General features: G+C 45.9%; 1 protein-coding gene across 2 annotated transcripts; it reads right to left on the reverse strand.

The window, feature by feature from the left end:
• Positions 1–8417: 8417 nt before the first annotated feature.
• commd7 (COMM domain containing 7) lies at positions 8418–17161 on the reverse strand. 2 transcript variants are annotated; one of them, XM_085146663.1, is made up of 9 exons: positions 16995–17161; positions 15761–15814; positions 15408–15510; positions 12742–12798; positions 12594–12631; positions 10896–10986; positions 10634–10683; positions 10377–10425; positions 8418–8629 (listed from the first exon to the last, which is right to left on the reverse strand). In XM_085146663.1, exons 1-9 carry the CDS (start codon positions 17073–17075, stop codon positions 8472–8474), a joined length of 681 nt encoding a protein of 226 aa, XP_085002789.1. In that variant the 5' UTR covers positions 17076–17161; the 3' UTR covers positions 8418–8471. The 2 variants fall into 2 exon arrangements, with proteins under 2 accessions (XP_085002789.1, XP_085002790.1); XM_085146664.1 differs by having other exon boundaries at positions 8418–8601; positions 16995–17158.
• Positions 17162–18846: the final 1685 nt, after the last annotated feature.

The raw sequence follows: 18846 nt of genomic DNA on the forward strand, positions 1-18846 counted from the left end.
ACAAACCCACTGAGCCATGGAAGGAGAGCTCTGCTACTGCTCGAACTCAGGCACGATGTGACTGAGACTCTGACTGACCAATAGGCACAAGGAACCGATTCCTGAGACATCATCCATCCATGCACCACCTGTGCATGTGAGAAAGGTTAATGCATCGCTGCAGAAGTAGAATGGGAGGCAGAGCCTTCAGTTTTCAGGCCCCTCTTCTGTGGAACCAGCTTCCAGTTTGGATTCAGGAGACAGACACTATCTCTACTTTCAAGATTAGGCTTCAAACTTTCCTTTTTGCTAAAGCATATAGTTAGGGCTGGACCAGGTGACCCTGAATCCTCCCTTAGTTATGCTGCAATAGACGTAGGCTGCCGGGGATTCCCATGATGCATTGAGTTTTTCCTTTCCAGTCACCTTTCTCACTCACTATGTATTAACAGACCTCTCTGTATTGAATCATATCTGTTATTAATCTCTGTCTCTCTTCCACAGCATGTCTTTATCCTGTCTTCCTTCTCTCACCCCAACCAATCACAGCAGATGGCCCCGCCCCTCCCTGAGCCTGGTTCTGCTGGAGGTTTCTTCCTGTTAAAAGGGAGTTTTTCCTTCCCACTGTCGCCAAAGTGCTGCTCATAGGGGGTCATATGATTGTTGGGTTTGTCTCTGTGTGTATTATTGTACGATCTACTGTACAATATAAAGCGCCTTGAGGCGACTGTTGTTGTGATTTGCCGCTGTGTAAATAAAACTGAACTGCACACTGAGTGCTTCAAAACACACCATGTAAAGTAGAAAAGGAGGAAACGTGCATGCACAGGGCTGCATGGGAAAGGCTGAGTGAGCCTTCACATGCTGTATGACAGATAAATTACAGTAATGACAGCATGGCTGCATTTCAAACGAATCGAGCACTTTGTTCTGAATCCGAAATGCTTTTATGTGAATGTGTTTCACAAAGCTTAGAAATATGGTCTCTAACCAGATTCTTACTCTGGATGGCATTACCTTGGCCTCCAGTAACACTGTGAGGAACCTTGGAGTCATTTTTGACCAGGATATGTCCTTCAACGCACATATTAAACAAATATATGTATTTATAACCCCCTAAACACCAAATGCTGTGTTTCTACAGGCGTGCTTCAGTTTTGTGTGTAATGACTGTAAAGCTGCTGTGTTGGGCTGAGACCAGCTGACTGAATGGACCATTGAAGAACACGTCGTTTCTTTGGCGTGAGGAACTCTTGTGTTGCTTTTGCAGTTTGCTTTGCCTCATCGTGTGAGCAGAGACTGAACACTTCACAGTTCATCCTGCTGCTTCCCTCAGCATCATCATCATCACACAGTGAGCCGGCTCCACTGCAGCCATACATGCAGCAAATAAACTATACTGAAGCAGACCCCAGAAACAGCATCACGACTGTTTGTGACATGACTTATCAGCCCTCTGACGGCTGTTTCTCCAACTGCTCATTCTTCATATTTCTCCTGATTTCTTCTGGTTTTTGTCCAAAGCTGTCAGACGTTCTCGTGCTGTGCGTCTTTGTGCTCGATGATTTAGGCCGAGCCTCTTCCTGTGGAGCAGAGGCAGCACGTCGGACCCAGATAACGACTCCTCTGTGCGGCTGGCACACACACACACACACACACACACACACACACACACACACACACACACACCCACCCACACACACACACACCGTCTGTGTCGTGTGTGTGAGAGGTTGCTTTTTCAGTTTCGAGCAGGAAGACATTAATTACTGTGAGCAAAGAGAGAAACCACGTTCTCAGTAAATTCTCAGGGAGGAACTTTAAGAGTCGGGAGCAAAATTCTCTTATCAAGAAAACACACAAACACACAAACACACACACTCAGACACACACCAACTGCACACCCTGCTTTAACTGCACACACATTTCCTTCCACCTTATGTGATGGATCCGTTTCCTGCCAGCAGGGGGAAATCTACATCTTCCTTCTACCTCAGTCTGCCTCAAACACACAAAGTATTCCCTCAGCCAGCCAATCATTAATCAGGTGTTGTGGACACAGGTGCATAACGTCGGCACGCACAGCTTCTACATACATCAGTGAAACAACAGCTCACTGTGTCTCACTCCACAGTCAGTGGAAGCACCTGGGAGCAACAGCACAAAGTGGTAAAATCACACCAGTGGATGCTGAGACGTGTAGTCCACAGAGGTCACCAACTTTCTGCTGACCTCCAAACTTCACGTGAACCGTAGATCAGAGTGGAGATGGTGAGCCGGGCGTTCTTGTGTGTGACCTCACAAATGTGGAAGAAGCGTTCCCGTAAACACTCCTAAACCTGTGGAAAGCCTTCCCAGAAGAGCTGCAGCATCACTTTCAGCTCTAGAGCCAATGCTTTTGTGAATATAGTGTACATGAACACTCATCAGGTGAGAGGACGCAGCTCCAGATAAGCAATCAAAAATGAGGTTTGTGTAAAGTTCATGAGTTTCAAACATGGATTTTAAGGCTGTTTACGGCAGGAATAAAGTTACAGAAGCGCTGTCGATGCTCCCTGGGATTAAGGCGAGCATAATCGATTAATTAATCATTAATTAATCATAATTGATTACTAGTGATGTGCGGATCGATCCTGAAATATCGATTCCTCCGATACCAATCATTATGTTATAGAATCGATTCTCACATTAAAATATCGATATTTTAGTAATTTAGAGTAAATTTGTAGTTTATCATTAACAGAAACACAGTGGAAACTATAACATTCGGATTGTCTACATTCAAAGGAACTACTTCCTCTTCCGCCTTTCATAGTCATGTGCGAAATACGGCTGTGTAATAACTCGCAGCCCCTTGGTGCGCACTCACAACAACGGCTGAGCGTAGTTGTGTGGACGTGTTTTACCTCCACAAACAGCTGAGACGTGGTTTGTCATACATGTGGCAAAAAAGTGCTCCAAGAGTGAGGTGTTGTGGCCATACCTGCCAACCTTGAGACCTCAGAATTAGGGAGACATTCAAAAGGGCTGTTGGGGGGGGGATAAATACATTTTACAGGGTTTATTTATCGGATAAAATACGTTAAATGTCACCGTTATTATTGGCCGGCCTGGAAACAGCGGGGGTGTCCAAATTCAGAGGCTGCTTCCACCTGAGGACCCGGCCTTCGCGGCCTAAAGAAAGCCGGGTACGTCACGAGCTCCCTCGGTGGAGTGAAACTGCCGTCTGCTCCTTGCTATCTAAAATATAACCGGGCGCTGACGTAAACTCTTCTGTTTAATCAGTTTTCCGTCTGACGTTTATTCAGCTGTGTGAAAACCCCGGATGAACCCTCCCGAGGCATCAATAAAGTTACATTTAATTTAATCTAATCTAATAACTTTAATCTCAGCCAAACCGATTTACTCACGAACAAATAAAACACTGAAAAAAAACAAACAATAACATTTTTAAGTTATCAAAGTGACTTATATATCATGTTTAACCCGAGTAGTGAAAGACCGCGGGGGTTTGAAGACGGTGTGTCGGTCGGCTCAGATATTTGAAGTTTACACAGCTACAGTCTCACCTCAAAATATGTTAAAAGTTTTTTTGCGACCCAGAAAGAGAAATAAGAGTCATATTAAAACTAAGCAGCTGCTGCCGTTGTTGGAAACTGGAATTGGCTGGGCCGCGCTATGAATTCTGGGATATGGTTTTTCAATTTTGTTGTCCGGGTGGAAATTCGGGAGAAATTCGGGAGAATAGTGGCTCCGGGAGATTTTTGGGAGGGGCACTGAAATTCGGGATTCTCCCGGAAAAATCGGGAGGGTTGGCATGTATGGTTGTGGCAACATCACTAACCTTGTCAAACACCTCAGAGCAAATCATATATGATTTGTATGTATGTTGAGACGAACTGAAGAGGAGGACAGGGACAGGTGCTGCTGGGGTGAGACAGACGTCTCTCACAGGGTCCTTTAGTGCTGCAGGCAACGTGTTCAAATAGCACAACTTCAGTTTTTATTTCTATATGATGACCTCTGCATTATTAAGTGATAAGAACAAGTAATCTGATGTCCTGTAATCATTATTACGCTATAATTTGAGATACAATAAATAAAATACGTTTTTGTACAAAGTATCGGTATCGGATCAGTATCGTCGATACCACCCTGAACATTACTTGGCATCAGATCGGAAAGGAATACAGTGGTATTGCACATCACTATTGATTACACAGCAGTGGAGAGTGGACTTTATCAAAGTAGATGTCTTTCTGAAAGCGCTGTAACTAAGTTTAAGAATATAATCCAGCCACTGTTATCATCGTCAATGCCCTGTACCAACACAGAGCAGAGCAGCTACCTGAACGCTACCCCAACAGAGGTCGATTATCTTGTTAATAATTTCACCTCCTCACTACGTACGACTCTGGATACTGTAGCTCTGTGAAAACTAAGGTCTCTAATCAGAAGTACCTGACCCCGTGGTATAATTCTCAAACACGTAGCCTAAAGCAGATGACTCATAATCTGGAGAGGAAATGGCGTGTCACAAATTTAGAGGATCATCATTTAGCCTGGAGAAATAGTTTGTTGCTTTATAAGAAAGCCCTCCGCAAAGCCAGAACAGCTTACTACTCATCACTGATTGAAGAAAATAAGAACAACCCCAGGTTTCTCTTCAGCTCTGTAGCCAGGCTGACAAACAGTCAGAGCTCTGTTGAGCCAACCATCCCTTTAACGTTAACTAGTGATGACTTCATGAACTTCTTCACAAATAACATTTTAATCACTCCAATCATGGATAGATTTCTATAGATAGATAGATGTGATTTCTAATTGTCTTACCTGTCTTCCTCCTCTCACACCAACCAATCACAGCAGATGGCCCCGCCCCTCCCTGAGCCTGGTTCTTGGAGGTTTCTTCCTGTTAAAAGGGAGTTTTTCCTTCCCATTGTCACTGAGTGGTTGTCTGATTGTTGGGGTTTCTCTGTATTGTTGAATATTGTTGTACAATATAAGACACCGTGGGGAGGCTGTTGCTGTGATTTATTGCTATATAAATAAAACTGAACTGAATCTGTTCACATGTTGTCACCTGTGCAGAGTCCACAGGTGAGCTGTGGAATCCAGTCTGAAAGGTTCAGCTCATGTCTGACACTTCTGCAGCTTCTGTCGTCTCACTTCAGCTCGTAAAACAAGTCCTCATTTTACCTGGAGGTAAACCTTTAAAACCCCCAGTCTCCCGCCCTTAGACAAAGGACAAACAACACCTGGACAGGTGTCATCATGTCAAAGGAAACTCTCTCTCAGAACAATAAAAAACCAATAAAGTACAGCAGCAGGTGTGCGTTATACAGCAGTGAACAGGCCTGTGTGTAAAGTCAGTGACAGCGACACAGGACGTTTGTAACTTTGGGGAAACAAGAACACGGTTGACAGCTGTGAGCTATTAGAGTTACTCTCCATAAACTTCCTCTTCCCTCTGCAGGTCCAACGGCAAAAATGTCCACACACACACACACACACACACACACGCGCACACACACACACACACACACACACACACACACACACACACACACACACACACTCTTCAGTCTGCCCAAACAGACTCTTTCTTGGGAAGGCCCTGGTTATTCCCCACACAGATAAGCAGGCATACACACAAACTCTCGTTTTCATATCTTAGTGAGGACATCTCATCTTACCCTAACCCTGACCGAACTGTGACCCTGATACTAAAACCACATTCTGAGCCTCAAAAATGCTTCAAACGTTGAGTCAGTGGGTGTTTGACGTGTTTGTTGGGAGGTTGATTTGGTCTGCTGCTCTACCAAAGCCCCAAACAGTGCTCATGTATTAGACCACAGTGAGGTTAAATTAACAGCACCGATAGTTCCAAAATAATTATTTATGTTTCTGTAATGGTTAATCCACCAGTGTCCACAAGCTCTTTAATCAAAATGATATTTTCAGTGCTAACAAATAATTATTATTGTTATGATTCATTTTCAGATTGGCTGCTTTACAAAGAAAGCAGGAGAAACAATAAAAAGTATGATTTCTGTTGAAGATTACAGTATTGACTTGCATTCCTCAGCAGCTCAAAAAAACATGAATTAAATTTGCTGCTTACAGCAGGTTTGTGTCACCTGTAGCTGACCTCAGGACACAATAACACAAAGTGTTTTTCTGCAGGATTTTCACGTGGACGTAAAGTCTGGAGTCTCTCTGATGATCTAACTCATGATCTAATCACTTCCCAAAGAATGTTAATCAGCTGGTGTTTACTTAACATCAGCTGAGTGACTTCTGCGAGAGACTGAAACACTGATCGAGATCTGTGGGATTTTCTCTGCTCTTTTAAAAGGCCAGAGAAACAATGGGGAGAAGCTCGGGAGGCCTCGGGGGGATGCATGCAGGGACACGTCGGGTCACACGATGACACGAAAGGAGAGCCGGCATGAAGAAAGGAGGAGGAGGAGGAGAGACACTCAGGACAAAGAGAACGAATGTGAAGAGAAAGAGGAGAATTGCACAACAGAGGTGAAGGTTTGATTTGCTTTTGGCTCCGAGTCCTGAAACTGTGAGAGGCTGATTGTCTGTGAGGATGAGCATCTTTGGACCATCAGAGCCAAAGTTTATCCTGAATGAGCCCGACAGGAAGGAAACCCTCGTCCTATCAGCTGCTGCAGGGCTCCGTCTCCTCTCAGTTAGACCAGAGTCACCTTTGAGCAGCTCTGTTCACCTCTTTGATTTAAAAACACTCAGTGTACCTGCAGCCTGTGGGCCCCGCCCCCTCACCAGGTATCTGAACGTGTCAGAGGACATGAAGGAGCAGCACTTTCTCACTGCAAGCAGTAAAAACAATATCAGTCACTAATATGAGTGAGCTGCTGTGTCCTGCAGCAGGGAGCCAATCAGCTGCATGAACAGGTGAGTTTGAAGGATGTTTGGAAACAAGCTGCAGGGCATGAAAACATGAGCAAAAATACGTTACTGAGGGCAAACGATAGGTGTGAACACGCAGCAGCTGAAAACTGTGCTACCTTACATATTATCGTGATGGCCAAGGCGCACCCGCGTGCGCGCGCACCCGCGTCAGCTGGACTGTGACTGACTTTAAACACAAGAAGAAGAAAAACAGCGCCAACAGCATTCAGCACAAACTTCAGTCTCAGGTCTTCATCAAATATTCAACTCCAGGAAACAAACAAACAAAGCATTTTTTTAAATCAAGAAATAAACATAAACAACTGCCCTGATTGGCTGTTCCATCAGCACTCCCAGACCCTCGGTCCATTGGTCTGAGTTTATAAAAACTTTGGTTCGTTCATGATTTCCACACGACCACACACTGGATTTGCTGTTTACTGTGGGGGCAGACGGCCAGGTGAGAGCGGGGCGTGACAGGACACGCCGCAGAGCTATGTGCAATATTTGATTTTCCGCTAAATAGGGGGAGTCCTGAGTTTTCACTGAATCCATTTACGCAACATCCCAGGAAACGCAGCAGGACTGATCCACGCACAGATACGTGGAAACGTGAGCAGAAAGACGGGCTTAGCCTGGAGCCGTGCTTCTAATGAAGACAAGCTCGTCTGTCCGAGACAGAGACAAGGGCGTGAAGGTTACACAGCAGGACGGGAGGGTCGGAGGGCACGACCTGCTGATGCAGATCGCAGACAGCGACGGGGAGCGGTTGGATCCTGGTTTTGAGAATGACAAACGACACGTCCAACTTTTTCTTTGTTTAGGGCCGGCGCGCCGAGCCGCTCGCAGACGGGAGCGCTCCTGAGCCCGTGCACGGATGTTTGAAGGTCACGGTTATCGTCCCTGCGCACAGAGATTCCTCCAGGTCCTCTGAGTATGTTGATGATGTCATGCTGTGTAGATGATGTCATGCTGTGTAGATGCGTTACTTTAATGTGGTTCAGGTTGTTTCTGTGACAGCCGCGTATCGCAGCTCTCTACTGTCAGAAAGTACGTTAGTCAGTGCGTAAAGGAGGAGCTGCAGATGCTGTACAAAGATATAAAGTAGGCGGGAAAACCCTTCAGAGTAAAGGCAACTTCCTGTCTCCGAGCAGACAGACTGCTGAGGAATAATCAGCAGATAATTATCACAGACGTCTGAAGATGTTTCGGAGCCGAGGGCTGAAACGCCGCTCGCGCCGATGAGCGCTCTGACATGTGCCTCCGGGCTCGTACGCATCCCTGTGTGGCCTTCACTGCACGCCCGTCTCTGACTGCTGCTCATTTCGCCTGCATTTAACCTGTTATTGCAGCTAATTCGTGTTTGTTTTAGTCATATTTGCATTACATCAATAAGAGACAGCAGGCCTGAACTCGATCAAACAGGTCTGGTTTCTGATGGAAGTGTCAAAATGTTCCCGCTAATCTCGCCCAGGTGTCGTGGTGCTGACAGACTGTTTCCCACAGAGGAAGCAAACAGCAGATAATGACAGGTTACTCCTCAGTTTATTGACTCATTTCAGGTAAAAATGTCACACGCACACAAATTCAACCAGTACATACACACACACGGACACACACACGCTCAGCTGAAGCACTCCATGCTGGCCTTGGCTCGCTCCATCTCGTGCAGGAAGTTGTAAAACTGAGGCAGCGTCAGTTCTGCAGGGAAGAAAAAAAGGACGACTTCCTGTCAGAGACAGGAATGAAAGGTTTTTGCATCTGTGGAGGAAAAAGTGAAAAACTGGGAGAGCTCCAAACCAGGAATACTCTCTTCAAGAGGAATTAAAATACAGAGGAGCAGTTTAAAATCTACAGCTGCTGTTTGTGAGGTCATTTCCTCCCTGCTACACATAAGAGCCAATCAAAACCACCGTTTCAAAAATCCAAAAAGCACACCTGAATTACGACCACTGCAGCATTTACCTATCTTTGTTTTTAAGATCGGGCTTAAAAATGTCCTTTTTGCTAACGCATATAGTTACGGCTGGACCGGGTCCTCGGTTATGCTGCAATCTGGTCTTTAGGTGATGACTTGATGAATCCTGCTTCCGGTCCAAACTACTCTGCGTTTATTAAGGCTGCTGTGTTTTTAACATGTTTTAATGTTTTGTTCTATTTAATCTCAACAAGCCCTTAAAACAGTCAGTGATCACTGTCGGCCTGTTTTTATTACCACTGTTCATTTGAAACCCTTATGATGTAACTGCAGCCCAGCAGCAGTATATTAATGACTAACGTCATGTTGTGGATGGATCATCTCAGTTGTTCTCCTGACTGAAGTTTGGTCCGTTTACAGCATCCTGCTATGCGACTGTATTTGTCTCTGACCATCAGGAACCTCAAGTTAGCATCCTCCAGCTTCACTGTGTTTATGCTAACATAGCTGTGTCGCTAGCCACCACGTAGCACATCATTATATAGCAGCTAGCCCAACTTCAGTAACCCTACAAACGTCACTGCTGTTTAGTTTTCTGTCTTCATTCACGTTGGAAGTGACAGCAGAGCTGTACGTTTGAATTTGTTTCAGAAACCTCTCAGTCAGAACATGCTATATCATGTTTAGGTGGAAGCTAGCGAGCTAACTTCCTGCTAACTTCTAACTCTGTTAAATGTAATAAATCCTGTTTTCATGGATGTTAAACTTAATTGTTACACCTGGTAAAGCAGCAGCGCTGATGATTTTATTAAAGATGAAAGAATTTAGGCAGTTTTTAACTCTCAGTGATGCCCCAGAGTTTGTTTGACTTTGGGACCTGAAGCACAGTTTGGACCCAGACGTGGTTAATGAAGTCAGACTTAAAGACCGGATAGGCGTAGGCTGCTGGGGGACTCCCATGATGCACTGGGTGTTTCTTCTTCACTCACTATGTATTAACAGACCTCTCTGCAGAATCATATCTGTTATTAATCTCTGTCTCTCTTCCACAGCATGTCTTTATCCTGTCTTCCTTCTCTCACCCCAACCGGTCGCAGCAGATGGCCCCGCCCCTCCCTGAGCCTGGCGGAGGTTTCTTCCTGTTTCCTTCCCACTGTCGCCAAAGTGCTTGCTCGGTCATTTGATTGTTGGGTTTTTCTCTGTATGTGTTATTGTAGGATCTACCTTACAATATAAAGTGCCTTGAGGTGACTGTTGTGATTTGACGCTGTATAAATAAAACTGAACTGAAGATCTGTAGGTCGGCTGACTCTCAGGGCGTCGGGTGGAGGAACTGATTTCTCATTTATGAAGTTTAAACGATTAAACCAGACGAGTTCCTTTTTACATTTTCTTACAGTCTTCTTCACTCGCAGCATCTGTTCATTATCTAAGTTTCGTGTCCTGAGTTGCAGAAACAACCGTCAGAGTAAATTAAAGCTTCCTGTTACAGACTCGAGCAGTTGGAAAGACATTCAAGGTGTGCAAAACCTCAGGTACGAGTGACATCATCACTCACCCATGTAGACGTTCTCAGTGGAATTCCCCTTTCTGACCACGAGCTTCAGCTGCAACCAAACACAACGTGTTCAACAAAACAACGATGCTGTGTGTGTTTTCATATCTTTGTGGGGACATTGAGACTCAAAATGTGGTTTCAGTGTCCGGGTTACAGCTTGGTTAGGGGAAGCATTATGTCAGTTAGATGCTCCCACAGGATATGAATACCCCACGTGTGTGTGTGTGTGTGTGTGTGTGTGTGGAGCGCTGTCGTACCTGCAGAAAGACTGTGCCCAATTTCTGAATTTCACTGGTGCCAACAGTCACTGTGGGACGACAAAGCACAGCGTGATAAAAACACTCAAACAGGACGCTGTGTCACGTCTGCGCCTGAAACACTGAGGCTCGTCACGGTCAGCTCTGTTATTCAGCTTCCATCGGCTGCACACACCGACGGGTTTAAACGTGCTCACAGACTCAGAGTGAACCTCTAATGTGAGCCAAATTTGCCGTGCACGCCAGGTTTGCTCCTTCTTACCTCCAAACTTCCACTCCATGTCCACCAGCTGGTTGACCATCAGAGTCTGCCCGACAGCGAGCCTGGTCAGCGCTGCGTAGTGCTCCGCCCACTGCAGGAACACAGATCACGTCAGACTCCTGAGACACGTGTTCGCCGTTTAAAGGTTGCCTGAGTAACATCGTAAGAACAAGTTTTATCGACGACACTGAGTCAGTGCTAACACGTGCTAACACCTGTGAGCTAGCATCGGCCCAAACGGACACACGTGCTCCTCCCTGTTGTTTTACACGAGTCAGCACGTGCAGCCCGAGCATCACAGTGATGGCGAGCTAAGGCACAGCTAGCTGGCTGACCGTCCTCGTGTAGCCACCACTGTGGGAGTGTCAGCTACACAGAGGTTAAAGTGTGCTGGATCGATCTGGAACAGTTCAGTTCTTGGCGTTGCTTCGAGCAACAGCCAGCAGATACCTGACGGCCCGTGACGCGCTTACAGCCTCAGCCTGTGACGTGTTCATGGTGCAGATGTAAATAAAGCTGCAGCAGGCTACAGAAGAGGAGGTGCAGACAGTAAACACAACATGTTAGCTGGTGAAGAAAAGGTAAATGGACTGGTTCTCATGTAGCGCTTTTCTACTCTTCTGAGCACTCAAAGCTAAGCCATTCACACACACACTCACACACACATTCATACTTCGATGGATGCATCGGAGAGCAATTTGGGGTTAGTACGGCTGTATCCCAATTCAGGGTCTGCAGCCTTAAAGGCCGCATTTTAAGGCCGATTACGTCACAGCGACGCGACGAAGGCTGTCCCAATTCAAAGGCTGCTCGAAATGCGGCCCTCAAATGCGTCCTTCATTTCCCTGAATTTTAAGGACGTGGCGGTGTAGACTTCGTGGCCCAACATATCCCAGAATGCATAGCTGGTGGGTGTGGATAATTTTGCTGAAAAAAACAGTGGATGAGGGGCGCCCGAAGAGTAAACTTTAAGTACTGAATATTATGTCACTTATTTATGTGCAAATGTTTAATAACGAAGAACATTAAAACATTCCTGTTGGCCACATGTCGGCAAAGTCATGTGACATTAGTGACGTTTGTACTAACTTGGTTTTAAAGCCTTTACTTTAAAATATACGCCGTTCAATAGCTGAGCTTAATCAGAGAATGATCAAAGCTCATGTAGAAACAAACAAATGAACAAAAGATTTTCTCCTTCCTGTCAAACAAAGCTGTACGAAACGTTTCCAGCTGTTAGTATCATGGTTGCTAGGCAACCTGGGCAGCGCGACAGAGGCTAGACCGTCCCATTTCACAAGCCTCGCACTTCCAGCCTTAGTGGTCTTTGAGTACGCGGCCCTTGAGGATCGTTGAGGCTGCAGACCCTGAATTGGGACACAGCCTATGTTGCCCAAGGATATTTGGCACGCAGACGAGGGGAAGCCAGGAACCCTCTGATCATTGATGACCTGCTGAGCTACAGCCACTCAGAGAAATACGTCCTGGAAGGCCCTTTGAACCCATCTATGACGTCATTAATAGTTTGGCACACGTAAAGGGCGTGGCTTTGGTCAGGTGGTTTGATCCCAGTCTGCACGCCACGATACAAACCCCATGTTGCTCTATGAATGCATGAATGTCAGACAGGAAGCACTTAGAAACAGCACACGCTTGAATGAGCAGCCGTCCATTTACCTTCAGCACTACTTCACTTACCTGCAGTGAGAAGTGAGCCGACTTTTCCTCGCTCAGTCCTGAGAAATGATCAGAGTGAGCAGGTTGGCTTTCATTAACACACATGTGACAGTAACTAATAGGACGACTGTGAGAATGACTCTGAGGCACAAAGGACTCGGATGTGTACCTAATGTCAGGAGGTCTTCTTTGATCTGCTCGCCTGTCAGGTTCTTCTTCAGGGCTCCTGAGGAGAAAACAGACATGGACACCTTCCTGTTACTGTTTATAGCTCCACCTGTTGAGTGTCGGGTTTTAAAAGCCGTGAGAAAACTGTGCAGGTATCCCCACATACACATCTGTATGGAGATCACTGCTGCAGACACACCTGGCCCGTGCAGGAAGCGTGCACACGTACAGTGCAGCGTATACAGCACCACAGACAGATAGCGTAACTGGGATTCTGGGAAATGGAGGAAGTGAGAATACAAACGAAATCACAGGCAGAAACATGCAGTCTTTGAAGAAAACCTGCACTGCGTTAGCGCTGTTGCCTCACAGCAAGAAGGTCCTGAGTTCATTTCCACCACCAGGCTTCCTGCGGGGCTTCTCCCCACAACGCCTTCCTCCCACAGTCCACAGACATGCAGATAGTGGGGTGAATGGTTGCCTGTGTGTTAGCCCTGCGACAGCTGCGATAGCCCCCCCCCGACCTAACAAGGATAAGAAGCAGAGAAGGGATGGATGGCACATAAAATAAGATTCACTCATCCATCCACAAACCAAAAACACCCTTTCAGTGGGTTTGTCTGTGACGATGATTCACTTCCTGTGATTGAGATGAACAGGAAGCACTGGTGCCAACGAGGTTCAGTTCATTTTTATTTCAGTGGTTTTTGTTCGAGCTCACTGTAATAACCGTGATGCAGACTCTGTATAAAGGACCCGATTAGTCAGAGATGAGGGAAAACGACCACTCTGCTGTTTGCTCTGATTCATCTTACGGCTCGTAATAATCGCTGCACTTCTGTCTCAACTTTGCAAACAGAAACTCGCCCAAAATATTTGGCCCAGGTGTCAGGAGCACTTTGTTGTACTGAACTTCTGCACTGAGGGCTACACTTATCAGAAGCTACCCGCATGGACCGCAGCTGGGCGGCTCATCAAGAATGCAGCAGCACATCGGGGCTGCACACAACACAAGTGGGAACAAGGGGAAGTGTTATCCATTTTCCATTAATTCTGTCGTGCTGGCAGAGCGCGTTCACAGAAACACAAATTGAAATGTGTTGAAAGAAGCCTTGGTCTTCAGTTACACCTGTCTGAGCCTGCTGCTTCCATCCCACTGAATCAAACACCAATAGTCCCCTATTCAGTTACATCCCAGGTCACATGCTGCTGCTGTCACTCACACGAGTGCTTCGGAAACCGTTACTGCAGGCAACGGATTTAAAGCTCCACACGCCCTCATCGTGTTCAGCGCTGTGGCATCAACAATCTCACACTCGGCTAGAAATCAAAACCAGCCAAACTCCTTTTAACCTCCAAACAGCGCCGAGGATAAACAGACCACAGCACCGAGGCAACAACTCCATTCATCACTACAGCAGGCGCCTCAAGGCGAAGGTAAAGACCCACAATCATCCAGAGAAAACCCCAATGATTAGGCGACAGTGGGAAGGAAAAACTCCCTTTTAACAGGAAGAAACCTCCAGCAGAACCAGGCTCAAGGAGGGGCGGGGCCATCTGCTGCGACCGGCTGGGGTGGAGGGGAGGAGCCAGTTTTAACAGGATATTTCTAATTTTAGAGATGTTGCACAAATGGAAGAACGCAGTCTTACATATTTGTTTAATATGTGCGTTGAAGGACATATCCTGGTCAAAAATGACTCCAAGGTTCCTCACAGTGTTACTGGAGGCCAAGGTAATGCCATCCAGAGTAAGAATCTGGTTAGATACCATATTTCTAAGCTTTTCAGCGCCGAGTACAATGACCTCAGTTTGATCTGAGTTAAGAAGCAGAAAGTTAGCAGCCATCCAGGTCTTTATGTCTTTAAGACATTCCTGCAGTTTAACTCATTGGTGTGTGTTATCTGGCTTCATGGACAGATAGAGCTGGGTGTCATCTGCATAGCAGTGTAAATGTATGCTATGTCTTCTAATGATGCTGCCTAAGGGAAGCATGTATAATGTAAACAGAATTGGTCCTAGCACTGAACCCTGTGGAACTCCATAATTAACCTCAGTGTGTGAAGAGGACTCTCCATTTACATGCACAAACTGGAGTCTATTAGATAGATATGATACAAACCACTGCAGCACAGTACCTGTAATACCTACAGCATGTTCTAATCGCTCTAATAGGATATTATGGTCAACAGTATCGAATGCTGCACTGAGGTCAAGAAGGACAAGCACAGAGATGAGTCCACTGTCAGAGGCCATAAGAAGATCATTTGTAACCTTCACTAAAGCTGTTTCTGTGCTGTGATGAACTCTGAAACCTGACTGAAACTCTTCAAACAGGTAAAGGGCAGGGTTATCACCTACAGTATGACACCTGACAGAGTGTTGACAGGTGTGTTTCCAGCCTGTCTCTGCTCTTTTCCTGTCTGTCAGTGTAAAATTACAGTGAAGTGCTTCACACATAAATCTTCTGCATTCTCTGATTTTACACCGACTCTACCTGGTCTGCAGGTTTACACAACTGCCTTTAGGTTGACGTCCTGATCAAGGAGACAAACGAGGGAAAATGGAAACAACCTGATTCCCACCACCTAATCTGGTACGGCTGGATTTACGATGTCCGTGTTAGCCTCTGTGATTAAAGTGATGGATGATGAGTGTGTCTCCCACCCTGCGGCACCAGGAGGACGCTCTTCATCAGGTTCCTGAGAGGCCCGGCGCTCATCCCATGTTCCCCCGCGAACTCAGTGAGCTGCTGCATGAACCTCTCTGTCTGCACACACACACAGAGACACACACACACAGACACACACACACAGACACACACACACACACAGAAAAATGCATGCATTCATTTGCACATGCACACAAAAGGGCAGCCAATGTTTTACCTCGGTTCAGTTATCAAGGCTAATCACTAAGTCCAAAGTCCCATTAACATCAAAATGTGTGTGTGTGTGTGTGTGTGTGTGTGTGTGTGTGCGTGTGAATGTGTGTGTGTGTGTGTGTGTGTGTGTGTTCACCTCTTTCGGCTCCAGGAGGAACTGGAACAGAATTTCAATCAGGCGATGAAACTGCTGCATGAAAGAAAAAGAGTTTGATTGAAACTTTGGTCAGATTTACGTTTCAGCTGCAGCTCAAAGACCTGCTTCACTCGTTTCCACCATCGTACTCTGTCTACCCCTGCCAGGCAGGGACAGAGGAACAAACCTGCAAACTAAAACCGATTGGTCCACAGGACTCATGAAGAACATCTCAACATGCTTTAATCGTCTTGCTGAATCCATGTGTTCAGGCCTCGGGCTCAGAAGTAACCCAAAGGCTGAAGATGCCACCGTCTGATGTGTGAGGCATCAGTGCACGCTCAGAACGCTGCATCAGGACTCAAAAGCTTTATTTCCTCTTGATGCGTCCGCTCAGAGAGATGCTGCATGAGGCAGACGCCCCGAGAGCCAATCCAGTACCAGGATTAATGCCACCTCCCTCCCGGCGTCTCCTAGACTTTGTGCGAGGAGGGAATGAAGACTCTCACACTGAGTTTAAAGAATAAAGAAAGATTCCTGACTCCTGTAACTCAGGTACTCATCACTGATCTGCATCAGCCTGCAGATCAACGTCCCTAATATTCTGGATTATTGTGCTGTAATCTGTTAGCAGCCTAACTGCTCTCTGATGTCACGTCGTCACGCGAGGGCCCGGGCTCTCAGCTCTGCTGTCAGTCTCTGACATCACGGCGCTCTCGGCGTAGGAGGTGGCGAAGACTGTGACATGTTCCAGTGTTAATCACTGTACACACATCATCAGATGTGCTGAGTAATCAGATTACAGCTGAGCGGCAGCTCCTGGAGGTGTTGAAGCTCGTTTACAGGTGTGTTTACAGGTGTGTTTACCTCACAGAAATGCCCCCACTCCGCCCCACAGCACCGTGCTGCACTGTTATTGCTGAGTAATAAACCGATGGCATCGATAAGTCTGGACTCAAAGCGGGTTCTGCTGAACGCCGTCTGGTCACGTGACGGCGGCTGTGACTGCGCGCATCACGTGCACTTTAGTCTCACAGCTCGTGGCTGTCGTTGTCTGTTTGAAGCCTGAGCAATATTTCTGCTCATCAGCTTGTTCACCCGGGGATTCATCAGCTGGCAGTCAGCTGACACGGGTACATTCCGTGCAGGTACAGGTGGGCTGTGACCGTTAACCTCCTTTCGCTGACGTAACGAGCCCCGGGGCTCGGACAGCTTCCGGTAAAGCCAAACTTACCTGCTCGTTCAGCTTGTTCAGGTTCTGGAAGTCGGTGCCGACAGAGTCCGGTAAAACGTCTTTAGTGAAGTGAAGCTGCATCGTTTCTATCGGCGGACCGTCCCCAAAACAAACACAGCCCGCTGCGGAGCGCAGTTCCGGGTTATAGATGAGCGCATGCGCAGAAGTGCCTGCCAGACAGGTCAAGAAGAAGAATGAAAGATCAAACCTCACGAAAGCTTTTCCTTTAGTTTGAAGGAGATTTATTTTTGTTCTTTTAAGACGAACTTTTAGAGGTTTGTAGCAAAAAAGGTGAAAGTTTTTGTTCTTTGCCCTTTAAAATCACTTTGAAGTCACCACGAGTTTAATTATTTTGATTGTTTTTTATGCATGCGGATATAAAGCATGTGAAACATTAATTTCAATTTTATTTTATTTGTATAGCATCAACAAGGCGCTTAATTTGATTGTTTAGTAAAATTTGTTTAAATGTTTAGTCATTAATATCAAGTCAAAAACGTTATTATTTTCAAATACATAAAAACGTATTCAGGAACATTATACATGTATTCATGTTATGTATTCAATGGGCTACGGTCTGTTATGGTATTTTACATTAGCAAATAATGCGACATTCATGTAATAATAATAATAAATGTTATTTATAGGCACCCATTAAAATGCTTGAGGTCTCCTTACATTTGTACAGCGAATTAAAATCATATACACAAATAAATCAGAGCTAAATGAACACATAAAAGCACAAAATGACTGAAACAGTTGTGAGCAGGTGGGTTTTGTGATGTCACTGAAAACGACTTTAATTTTTGGAGAATTCAAAGCATCTATAAATACCAGATGTTCAGAAAACAGCTCACATCTGCATCATGCTGATACGGTGCAAAATGTCAGTCACAAGTCACGAGCCAATGAGCACGCCCCGATGATCTTCCTTCTTGACACAAATATGGTCAAAACGCATTAAATGAACTTGATGTTTCACTCAGAGCGACCTGAAAAAATCGCTGAGCTCATGAACTCGTAGGGGTCAGGCGCACGATCTGATATCCTCGTGTTGGTGTTGTTCCCAGATCGTCATACTAAAGGTTGTTCCAGGATCAACATTGCAAGTGACCAATCAGAATGTTGTGACGTCATACTTTTGCGACTTCGGGAAAAACTGGCGTAAAACCAAAAACTGTACTTAAGCTGCGAGAAACCGCCGATCAACGGACCCTGACCCTTTAATAAACACTAAGCAGAACTGATATTGTCCTTGCAACATTGAAACTTCATAAATGCACGAATGACTTGGCGCGCCAAAGAATAACGTCACAAGAACGTGATTGGTCACTTGCTATGTTGAACCCGGAACAACATTTTCATGATGATCTGGGAACAACACCAACATGACGATATCAGATCACCCAGGGGTCAGGCCGAGGGTCGTTTTCTCATCCACTTCAGAAGGACCAGGTCTTTTTGTAACTGCAGCTGTCGCCCCCTGTTGGCAAGTTCGGGCAGCTTCTACGGGCTTTGATTTTCAGGCCTTCAATTCCAAAAAACTCAGAAAAAAAGCAGCTGGATGCACTTCAGAAGGACTCGAGTGACTTTGTTCCTTTACGTGGCCGAAATCTTCCCTGTGGTCCAAATGAACAGCAAACCTTGTGCTGCTGGAAATCATGAAAAACCTGTTTTCCTTTGGAGGTGATGCTTCTGGAAGTCAATCATCCCAATAACAATGATTATGAGATGGTAATACGATCGTTTCTAATGAAACTGTCCACAGCCCAGCGAGCCCTCTCAGGTCATCAGCTTCAGATCTTTGAACTGTTCCCAGAAACAGATCCAAGCTGGAGCTGCTTTCAGTTTC

Source organism: Neolamprologus multifasciatus, chromosome 20 (genome assembly GCF_963576455.1).
Source record: "Neolamprologus multifasciatus chromosome 20, fNeoMul1.2, whole genome shotgun sequence".
In the NCBI taxonomy this organism is placed as follows: domain Eukaryota; kingdom Metazoa; phylum Chordata; class Actinopteri; order Cichliformes; family Cichlidae; genus Neolamprologus; species Neolamprologus multifasciatus.